This window comes from Aquila chrysaetos, chromosome 6 (genome assembly GCF_900496995.4).
Source record: "Aquila chrysaetos chrysaetos chromosome 6, bAquChr1.4, whole genome shotgun sequence".
Classification (NCBI taxonomy): Eukaryota; Metazoa; Chordata; class Aves; order Accipitriformes; family Accipitridae; genus Aquila; species Aquila chrysaetos.
This window is the reverse complement of record NC_044009.1, coordinates 21,523,507-21,534,364: the sequence shown is the minus strand read 5'-3', so window position 1 is coordinate 21,534,364 and position 10,858 is coordinate 21,523,507. Positions and strand designations below refer to the sequence as shown.

The 10,858-nt window shown below is 40.0% G+C and overlaps 1 protein-coding gene across 5 annotated transcripts in view; it reads left to right on the top strand.

Moving 5' to 3' along the window:
* Positions 1-1,170: 1,170 nt before the first annotated feature.
* The window catches only part of PGAP1 (post-GPI attachment to proteins inositol deacylase 1), a 43,736-nt gene continuing 34,048 nt past the window's right edge, over positions 1,171-10,858 (top strand). For all 5 annotated transcript variants that reach the window (XM_030017882.2, XM_030017881.1, XM_041124433.1 and 2 more), the window contains exons 1-4: positions 1,171-1,386; positions 5,698-5,851; positions 9,339-9,514; positions 10,160-10,331. In XM_030017882.2, coding sequence (XP_029873742.1) covers positions 1,234-1,386; positions 5,698-5,851; positions 9,339-9,514; positions 10,160-10,331 — 655 coding nt within the window. In that variant the 5' untranslated portion in view covers positions 1,171-1,233. The remainder of the gene's footprint in view (positions 1,387-5,697; positions 5,852-9,338; positions 9,515-10,159; positions 10,332-10,858) is intronic.

The window sequence follows — 10,858 nt, the reverse complement described above, 5'->3', positions numbered from 1 at the left end:
CTGAGTAAATTTTGTTTCTTTTAAAGGAGGGGGAAAGGCTTAAGTATTTAGCAGTGAAGATTAAAATGCAACTGTATGTATTTCTGCTTTGTACTTCCCTCAGATGTAACTACCCCTTGTCTCAGTAAGTTGATGTATTGCTTCCTCTGTAGACTGGGAGGAAAAAAACCCAAACAAAAACGAACAGTCACATTTTTTGTCAGATATTAAATATTTTACTGTTAAGTTTTCACTGATGAGCAACACCAGCAATCGTGGGTGTTTCATGCATCAGGGTGGGGTGGCTGTCCCACAGAGACTAAAATCCAGTGAAGAGTGCCTAGAGATAGTAAAGAAGAGTTGTTGTTAAAAGTGCTTAATTAAAGCAAACAAACCCCACAAAAACCCCCACTTCCCCCCCCCCCCCCCCCCCGCCAAACCAAACCCCAAACCAAACAATTCCAACCACCATCAGTAACGTCTTTTACGTGTTGAGTGCTTGAAGCTTTATGGATGTTTTGACTGAACTGCTAACAGGCCAGCAACCGTAAAAGCACCTGAACGGTGGGGTTTGCAAGTTTACTTTCGGCAAGGTGAACGGCCGCGAGGTCGGTCCCCCGGCGGTACGCTCTCGCTGGGTGCCGGGCGAGGCTCTGGCCCGGCTCCCGTCGGCACCCCCGGCCCTTGCCAGCGGGGGGGTAAATCTGCGCCCCCCCGACATCCAGGGGGCATTTTGGAGTCCGCAAACGCCGACGAGCCGCCAGCGCCGCCGGAGGCCAGGCCAGCCGCTGAGGGAAGCGGCGAGGGGAAGGAGTCTCCTCACGGGCCTCAGCCCGGGCCGGCGCCCCTTCGGCAGCAGCGCGAGCCGGACGCGGCTAAGCAGGCGCACCGCAGCGGCAGCGCGATGACTTGACCTCCCTATCATGGCGGGCACGCCTTCCCCCCGCAAGCTGCCGGCTGGGGGAAGCCCGTAGGTAGGAGCCCGACCTCCCCGTAACGGCTCCCACGCCCGCGACATGGCGGACGGACCCTCCTCAGCCTGGCGGAGCGGCTGCCGAGCCAAGCGCCGGACCTTCCCAATATGGCGGCGGCCCTCCCCCCTCCCGCCGCCGGCCAGGTTGTGGCGCCAGCCCGCCCGCCCCGCCTCCCGGGCGGTGGCGCTCCCCGCCCCGCCGTGCCTGTGTGCGCGGAGAGCCCGCGGGGCGGGGGGGGGGGACGAGGGCTCCGCTCCGCACCTCGGCGCGGCGGGGCGCGATGGGGCGGGCGGGCCGCCGGCTGCCCGCGTTAGCGGCGGTCTTCTACGGGGCGCTGGCGGCGCTGGTGCTGCTAGGGGTGCGGGACGTGCTCTTCCTCTACGAGGAGAACCGGTGCAGCATGACCTACATGTACGAGTACCCCGAGTATCTGGTGAGTGCGGCGGCGGAGAGGCGCCGGGGGAGCGGGCGGCGGTGCAACAGGTGGGAACCCGCCGGTCCCGGGGCGCCGCCGCTGGGCGGGGTGCGGCGGCCCCGCGCCGGCCTCGCGCCGCCCGGCGGCCGTTGGGGCGTCGCCGCCCGCATCGCCGCGGCCGGCGGCCGCTTGCCTGAGGCGCAGCCCTCCCGGTGGCTTCCCTCCTCTCCCCTGCGAGAGGGAAAGGAGGACAGCCCCGAACGCCCTCCGCCGCGGGAGAACCGCCGCGCAGGCGACTCCTGGCCGCTCCCGTAACTTTTGGGTTGGCTAACTTGGCGCTTCCTGAGGCGGCCTCTGCGGAGCGGCAGGCTAGACGTGGGGCAAAACCAGCTTTGGCTTCTTTGAGAGGTCGGTGTGTTTGGCTAAATGCGCTGCTTCCGCTGCACCCTGTAATGGTGCACCTTGGATGGCTACAGAAAGGAAGAGTTGCCTACCTGTAAAATAGCGAGGTGTTTCGTACCGCCACCTGTACAAAAGAAAATTAATAGAAAAGCGTCCAATTTTCTAGCCTGAAATTAAATGCCTGTAGTTACTTGTGGTCCTGGTAAAACCGGTCGAAAGCTCATCCGTGCTTTTGCAAAGGAAGAGGGGCTGGGCCAGGTCCTCCGCTCATAGCACTGTTAGTGCCCAGGAGGTTGTCTTGTACTTCTTGGTCCTTTTTGTGAATTTACAGTGTGCGAAGCAACTAATGTGTCAAAAAAGTGAATAACAGATTCAAATATGAGTGTATTTCTCAAGCTAGTCAACAGTAGTGCAAAGCCTTCTCGGTGACAACTTTGTAGGTGGCATGCCCCACAATGTACGGAAGAACGTGTAAATCTGTCTGAAGTCCCTCTCGCTTTGCTAACGAAACCTTTTAGAAACCTCTTTGAAAACCGTGGATCAGTTTGAGAGAGAGGACTGCTGATGGAACTGTTGTTTTCCAGACATAGCGTTATGGCTTAATAGTGGGAGGATGTAAATATGTGAGTATATGTAGGTTCAATGCTAATACTGCATGCAGTTGTTAGAAAACAATTTCTCTTTTTAATAGTAGTTCTTACTACAGGACTTTCTGTCCTATTAAAAGCATCCCAAAGCATAATTTGTTGGCTCCTAAACATTCATTTAGCATTATCTAGGATATAATCTATGTTGGAAAAAATATGAAGTATTCTAAATAGTATTCTATTCTGAAGTAGGTTGCAAGCTGTCTTGCATAGTAAAGACGATCTTAAAGCAAAACCTTAGTACCTAAATTGGTAATGAAGCAGAAAGTTAATTTTTAGATCTATTAACCTTCATTTGCTAACTTTGACATAGTCGTGTTAGACTACAAAAGAGAACATGTGTGATGTTATTGGTGGTTGCCTGAAATTCTCATCTGCCACCACACATCTTTTGTGTTTACTCATTATGTCAGGGCTTAAATTCTAAGCATCTTTAGGTAAGTGTTGTGCTGTTAACAGATGCAAGGCTTAAGGGTAAGCAGTAATTCCATGCAGGAGATGCACGTTGCAGCTGGCTGTATTGCCTTTCGGAATTTTCCCTGAATAATCACTTTTACTGTGTGGAAAACAGTACTTCTGGGAAGGGAGGGAGAAATTATTAATTTGTCTGGGTTTGTAAAGGCATTATACAAGTACCTCCTTATTGTTGGAGGGGTTGTTTGTTTCATTTCTAATGCTGGCATTGGTAGGAAACCACAGGGTAGAAATTTTAGGTGAATGGTACCTGTCCTGCCCTTCCGGATTGGGTATCACATTACAAAACAAATAAATATTTAAGCAATTAAACATAAGAAGTTTCATTTCTTTTGTGCCTGACAGTGGAGGTTAGCTCACAGTCAAGCTAATATTAAGTAATGGAATTGGTTTGGGTATTTTTTTTTCTTTTTTTGTACTTAACCATCTGTTTTTGCATGAGTTGTAGAATTGTAGTATTTGAATTTATCCTACCCTTGTCCTGTTCAGCTAAGCTTGGTGAGACATTTGGAAGTTAGTAATGAGGACTTTTTCACATAAGCCTAACTTCTCTGGGAACCAGGGTGAAAAATGAAGCCTGCACTGACATTGTAAAAAGTTTCTGTAGTTCATTACAACCAATTATATAACCAATGTCTTGGGAATTCAGAATTTAAAACCACTGTCATGGAACTTGAACGTCTGTTTTCCTTTAGAGTTACACGTTGCCATTTTGTTATAATATTTGAGCATGGTGATTTACCGAAGCCCCCCAATATTTTGGTAGTACAATTATCATGGATTGTGTAGTGTTTTGTTTTTGACATTGACCCAAAGAAGGGCAGCTTGTTAATTTTATGTCCTGTAAAAGTTTCTGAAAAGACAATGAACCAGGAAGATACTGTGGAAGAACAGTTGATTTGATCTGTCAGGAAGTCATATAAAAATATCTTGATGGCACTCTTAGTTTAGTAATAGAAATTGATTAAGTTTTTTTTCACATAATTTTGAAAGCCTTTGAAAAAGGAGCAGTAGAAAGGAATAAGAAAGGGACAGTATGGTCAGTGAAGTTAGAAAGGTGAGATGATGGAGAAATGGTAAAGAACATTGAAAGTATGATCTGAAGACATAAGCCCTGAACAAAGCTTAAGCTTTTTTGTTCACAGTGAAGGAGTTAAACACAGTCTCTCTGTGTGTATTTTTTTATAATAAACAATATTATAATATATATAAATATATATTTTAATCAAATATAAATTTTAAATATATGTATCAAACATCATAAGAAGAGGTTGCAAATAACCAATATGGCCAACAATTTGAAGGCTAAGGGGGAAAGGAAATACTCTTTAGCTGAGGAGAGACAGGGAAGAACAGGGGAAGGAAAAGAGTGTGTGTGGGCAGGGAATTAAAGCTAAATTGCCTTTACTGTAGATGCAGTTGAGAGAAACAACTGAAATGTCTGAAACAGAGATGCTTGTTTCAAGAAAGCAATTAAGGGAGACTTTAGAGAAGATTTCTGATGCAAAACTGAGTTTAGTTTTGACCTTATTCTGTAAAATAAAGTGTTTCCTTAAAATATAAATTACACCTTAAGAAATTTATGTTTTAATTATCTTATTTATTTGTTTCTGAATTGTCGTAACATAAGTAATCAAATGGTAGAACAAGTGTATTCGCATTCATAGAAATTTGAAAAATCTGTACCTTAGAAACTCAAAATTATAAACCAACCAACCTCCGTGTAGGAGTTAATTAAATGTTTTCTTGCTTACTACTTATTGGGTTTAAAGCAGTGTCATATGGCTCTAAGAGTCATAACTTACTGATCTAAGACTTAATCATCATCTAGTCCTCAAGTTCCAAGAGATTTTGTTCTTTTCTCTTTAGGAATGTGTAATCCTGTGAATAAGTTATGTGATGGGTTAGGTGGTTAGTTGTTTGCTTTTTTGTTTTAACACAAGAAATATGGCCTTCTTTAAGATGACAATTCACTGTGTAAATTGGATCCCGAGTTGTTACAAAACCAGGTTGTTTGTCACTAGGCCACAAAACCAACTCTGAAAACAATAATAGAACAAGGCCCCAGAGTATTATGGGTTTATTTTTTCTGACGAGCCATATTAAGGTGGTTACTACTATTGTTTAAATTCACATTGCAGGTTACATTTCTGTAAAAATCACCTAAGAGAATTCACTCCACATCTGTAATTTACCCTGACATAATAGTTGTCATCTGACAGTCACCTGCATAACCCTGTTCTCCAGATGTAGCTTTGGTATCAGGTGCAGTAGCACATACTTGTTCTGAGTTACATGGTATTGGAAGGGATTCCAAAACCATACAGGTGCATTAGGAATAATTAGGATCACTCACGTGCCCCAGTTTCTGGTCTCAAATTCTCATGTTGTGGGAGAAGTGGTTGGGTTTTGACATGCCTTTTTTTTTTTTTTTTTTCCCTACCCCCTTTTCTCCCCTGTAGTATACAGCTAGATTTACTTTACAAATATACAACTTTAAAAGATACATAATTGCATTCATTTGCAGTTTGTTTCAAAGCCAGTTAAAGTTAATAACTGTTTCAAGTAAGTAACTGCAGCCACTCATTATGCACAGTAATACCTACTTAAACAAAATACTTGATACTTTATTTTAAATTATTTTTTTAAAGCAAAACCCAGTTTTTCATTCTGTATTCTTCAGACTGTACTTTAAAACAATACATACAACATAAGCCAGATCATTTAAATTACTGGATAGCCACTATATTTTCTTGTTTGCAATAATATAAACAAGGTATTTGCTTTCTTTTTAACTTTGCAACAGAAAATAAAATTACCTAAGAAAACAGCCAGACGATACCCAGCATACGAGCTCTATCTCTATGGGGAAGGGAACTATGCTGAAGAAAACAAAAATCTCCTATTGACAGGAATTCCAGTTCTCTTTCTTCCTGGGAATGCTGGCAGCTACAAACAAGGTAAGTGTTTAGCTAAGTTATAGGTATGTTTACAAAGAGCTGTCATATTTATGCATTAGTTAGTGGCAAGAAGTTTTCTGTTTGAAATAATATCAAGAAGAGTCATAATGATTGATCGTCTTATGATGTAGACGTCCTTGTTAGTCCATGGTTAATTCAAGCAGTCAAAATACCTTATTTTTGTTTGAAATCAGTTGAACAGTTGAGCTATAATAGTTTCCTGGAGTGAGATTTTAACTTTTGAAAGCCAGAAACGGTACAGTTTATGCGATGCTATGGCAGCACTGCACCCTTGCTGTATTTTTGATTGCAAACTTCTAGTTGGTTTTGATTTGAATAACATTTAATCCAGTTATGCCAAATAAAACAAGACCTGAATTTGAATAGAAGAAACTGAACAAGCTACCATCAGTGATGTGAAGTAATTATGTGCTATATAAATAAGCATCATCTTGTGGCTTGCCCTCTAGTTTCATTACTTCACACTTCTTTACGTAGTGGTGTTCTTCCTTAGCATCATCTTCCCACTTTACACATAGCCTGCTTTTGTTTTCCAGGTTATTCCCTCTTACGTTGCTAGGCTCCAAATGAAAAGAAGTAATAGTTTTAAAGTATTTTTATTTTTCATTGTAAATACCAAAGTTAGTAGTTTGATGAACATGAAGTATTGTGCTTAAGTGTTTATTCAAGTATCCAGTATTCCTTCCAGGCTAGGTTGTCAGGACCGTTATTTTTGTTCTCTAAAATGTGCTTTGAAACAGCTAGTAACACTCTTACGATGCTAGCAAAATTGATATGTATGTATGGGGAAAACCACTACAATCTAAACCCTAATGTCTTACTGTGATAATTTTTCCTTATATTTGCACTAAACTTAATGATTAAATTATCTGATTTCAGAATACCTTTACTAAGTTATTTTCTTTGAGAACATACTCACTTAGCTTATAACAAAGTAAAATATTTTACCAACTCGTACTTTCAGAAAACCCATACAGACTTGCAGGCAGAATAGTATCCAAAGAAGATTACGAACATAATGATTATGAGAGATGCCATATGGACTTTTGTAATTGTGCATAAAGTATTGCAAATCTGTGAATTACTGCTGTCTCTAAAAACATGGCAGTACATGACTATGCAGGAAATAATGGTACTTCCAGGGCATGTTAGTAGTCAAAAGGAAGTATCTGAAGAAAAACCTAAACTAGGTGAGTAGAAGTACTACATGCTGTGGATATAATGTGCTACTTAAGATCAGTAAATATTTAAATATTTATTCTTTGAGAAATCGATTTAGGAAGACTGCCAATAAGTCATATGTGCATTTTTCAAAATTTTTGTTAAAATAAATTGTTCTGCCTTAATCAGTGGCTCAGAATAGTTCTTGTTTTATTATGGAATTTATGAAAATTCATATTTCATTCAGACTTTATTGTGGATAACACACTTTCATTCTGATACGTAGATGAGCAGAGAAGCTGTTGCTATTGTTATTTTCATACTTGTTTAAAATATGTTCATATTTGCTGAGCGATGAAGACAGAAGTGCTGCTGCTACCTTTGCTGGGCTTGTTATTTTCATAGAATCATTTAGGTTGGAAAGGACCTTTAAGATCATTGAGTTCAACTGTTAACCTAGCACTACCAAATCCACCACTAAACCATGTCCCTAAGCACCACATCTACACGTCTTTTTAATACCTCCAGGGCTGGTGACTCTACCACAGCATGTTCCAATGCGTGACAACCCTTTTGGTGAAGAAATTTTTCCTAATATCCAATCTAAACCTTCCCTGGTGCAACTTGAAGCTGTTTCCTCTCGTCCTATCACTTCTTACTTGGAAGAAGAGACTGACACCTACCTTGCTACAACCTCCTTTCAGGAGGTTTTGATGTGTTACAGGGACTTTTGAAACATGTTAATTCGTCATCTTCCATGGGCACTAAAATGAACCTTTTAAAATGTACAAAATTCAGACTTTGAGTAAAAGATGGTGGTCTGGTTTAATTGTTGGGAATGAACCAGAGTTTGGGAGAACTAAGGTCCTGAGTTCTATTTAGGAATCTGTCACACACTTGCCTTATGATCTTTGGCAATATTCTTGTTGCTTTTATCATGACCTACAAGATATCAAGTGTCTTATCACAACTTTATCTTTTAAATACTTTTTAGGTCTTTTCAAACCATTTTGAAGGTGTTTTTATTGCTTATTAGCTTTGGATAGAATTGGTGAAATGATTGACTACAGATTAGATTTATAATTTTCATCATGCTGATAATATCTGTTTGGGTGTTTGAACATATAAAGTATTTCATAAATATTATTTTCCCATTGCATAAGCTTTGCTGAAATTTGTTTGATACATTAATTTCTATAGCAAACTTTTCCGAGAAGGAGGATTTTGCAGGCTGCAGATCTCTGAAACTGTTGCACTCTAGAAGAATCTTGCTTCTGTGTGCCGGATTTGGGCAGACCTTTCTGGTGATCATTAGTTATTTTATATACTTACTTCTGGGACTTTCTCTTTTATTTTCTTCTTTCTCTACCATGCTTTTTTATTTGCAGCCATTACTGTTCCATGCTGCCATGTCTCCATGGAAACTCAGGGACAATTCTGCACTCAGAAGGCTGTAATAAACAGCAGCTGAGGTTAGACAGAGAAGACAGGTCAGCAGCAAGACCTTGTAAACAGAACATTTTTCTCCCTCGAGATTTTAGGCAGAAAAGTGTCCTTTAGGGTTTGGTTTTCCAATCCCCAAATACCACCAAGATATGTATGGGGAATATTGTCCTACAGTTGATGCTCTTCAAAGGAATTTTAGGAAAGCCTAGCAGTAGCAATGCCTCTAGAGTTGAAGTCAAGAATGCTCGTTTTGCTTTCTTGTCCTGGTGGCAGTAAGGAGATGCAAATGAGATAAGAAGAGCAGTCCTCAGGTGGAGGAACATAATCCTTGATCTTGTACAAATTTGGTTTTGATATAAAATATCTCGTTAGTCAGCAGTAAGCTAGGTTGCATGGTTAACTGCCATAAGCATAGCATGCAGCTCTTGGTAGCTTATTCCAGACTTTCTTTTCTTCTAATCAGGTTTGTTCTTTTCCACATTCTTCTGTAAGCTCTTGTTATGATATGTTTACTAATATTTTTTTATCAGAGGGATTCTTACAAAAATAGGAAATAATTACTACTTTTCTCATTTTACAATTCAGTTCTGACAGTGACTGGTTGATACTTTTGCTCTAATTATTTATATCTTCAAATCTGTTTTTGTAAAGCAAGTGTGATTGCATATTAGAAGAGAGATTATTTGCTTTTGGATGTCTTTTTCACCTTTTTTTACTTTTATAAATGACTTGAGATGAACAATGGATTTAAGATAATGTTTGTTTCTTAATAGGTTATATATTTATGTGTTTGTCTGCTAATGATGGTGCTAAGCAGTGACTATTAGACTGTTCTAATTGATGTGGTTTCTTTTCCTAGTACGTTCTCTTGGCTCCATTGCACTTAGAAAAGCAGAAGATGTTGACTTCAAGTATCATTTTAATTTCTTCAGTGTCAACTTTAATGAGGAGTTGGTTGCATTGTATGGTGGTAGTCTGCAACGACAGACCAAGTTTGTGCATGAATGCATAAAAGTAATTCTTAAGTTGTACAGGGTAAGTAGCAACATATGCTGAATAATGTACTTGCATTTGGGAATGGAATTCTGGGCTGTGTTTTCTGCTGGAAAACTGAAGAATGATAAATAAGGGAGGGAGACTTTATAATGTGTGTAGATAATTGAATGTGATAGTAGTACAATAGGGAATTGCTGCTCTTTAATAGATTTTTTTTTTTTAATGCTTGTGACAATCCTAGAGCTTTGGTTAGGTCCTATATTGTGTTTCTAAATAAAAACTTCCATGCACACTGTATGCTTTTTTGTAGTAGACACATACACTTTCCCTAGCTTATTAAAGTATTAGTATAGCATCACCTTACATCCTCTTTTCTCTGGGAAAGTTCTTTGATGTCCTATGTCCCTAAGAGTCTCAGAAATTAAAATAAGCTTAAGTTTCTTATGCTCACACAGGCTATATAATATTTCCTTTTGAGCTGGAAACTTCATGTTAAGCACATTTTTTGAGATAGCAACTGAATTTATATTCATTTTGTAAACTTGTCAAGTTGATACAAGTTTAATGTTATCCTTGGGAGGACATAAGTTAATTTGGGGGAAAAAAAAAAGTATAACTGATAACCATAGTTCAATGTCAAAGATACTTTTGATGTGTCTAATTACCCTTTGCTCTTTGCTCAAGGATCGAGAATTTGCACCAACCAGTGTTGCAATAGTAGGTCATTCCATGGGTGGTCTTGTTGCAAGAGCATTGCTTACTCTGAAGAATTTTAAGCCTGGACTTATAAATCTCCTCATTACACAAGCCACGCCTCATGTTGCACCTGTAATGCCTTTAGACAAATATCTTACTGGTAAGTATTGCAGGTTATCTAATTACATTGTATTTCTTTATTGATCCTCTCAAGCGTTAATAGGTGAGATTCTTGCAAATCAACACCAAAATGTGCTGTTTTGTTTACTGTAATTAATCTATTCCTTTGTTACTCAGGTGGTTGTTTGAGAGTGCTAGGATACTGAGAGAAAGTAAAGTGTCATATAAAATGCGTTGTGTGGACTTTAGCTTCCATGCAGGGCCTGGAGCTCTCAATAATTTGTAATTTTAGTAAGTTGCAGAGCACGTTACTAAATTTGTAAGCTCTTCAGTGAATGACATTTTTTTTCTTTCTTTTTTGTAAAACTTGACCTCTGTAATGGCTTTCTTTATCAAATGAATTGCCTAAATAGTGTTATTTCTGTAGAAGTTGCTAAATTTAATGTTTGTCATGCCCAAAGGTTGAGGGGGTGAGAATATTAAATATAGATATAATTATATATTTTATATAATATATTCACACAAAAGATAGGTCATATGTTCTGCTCACCTAAATAACTGTGGAAT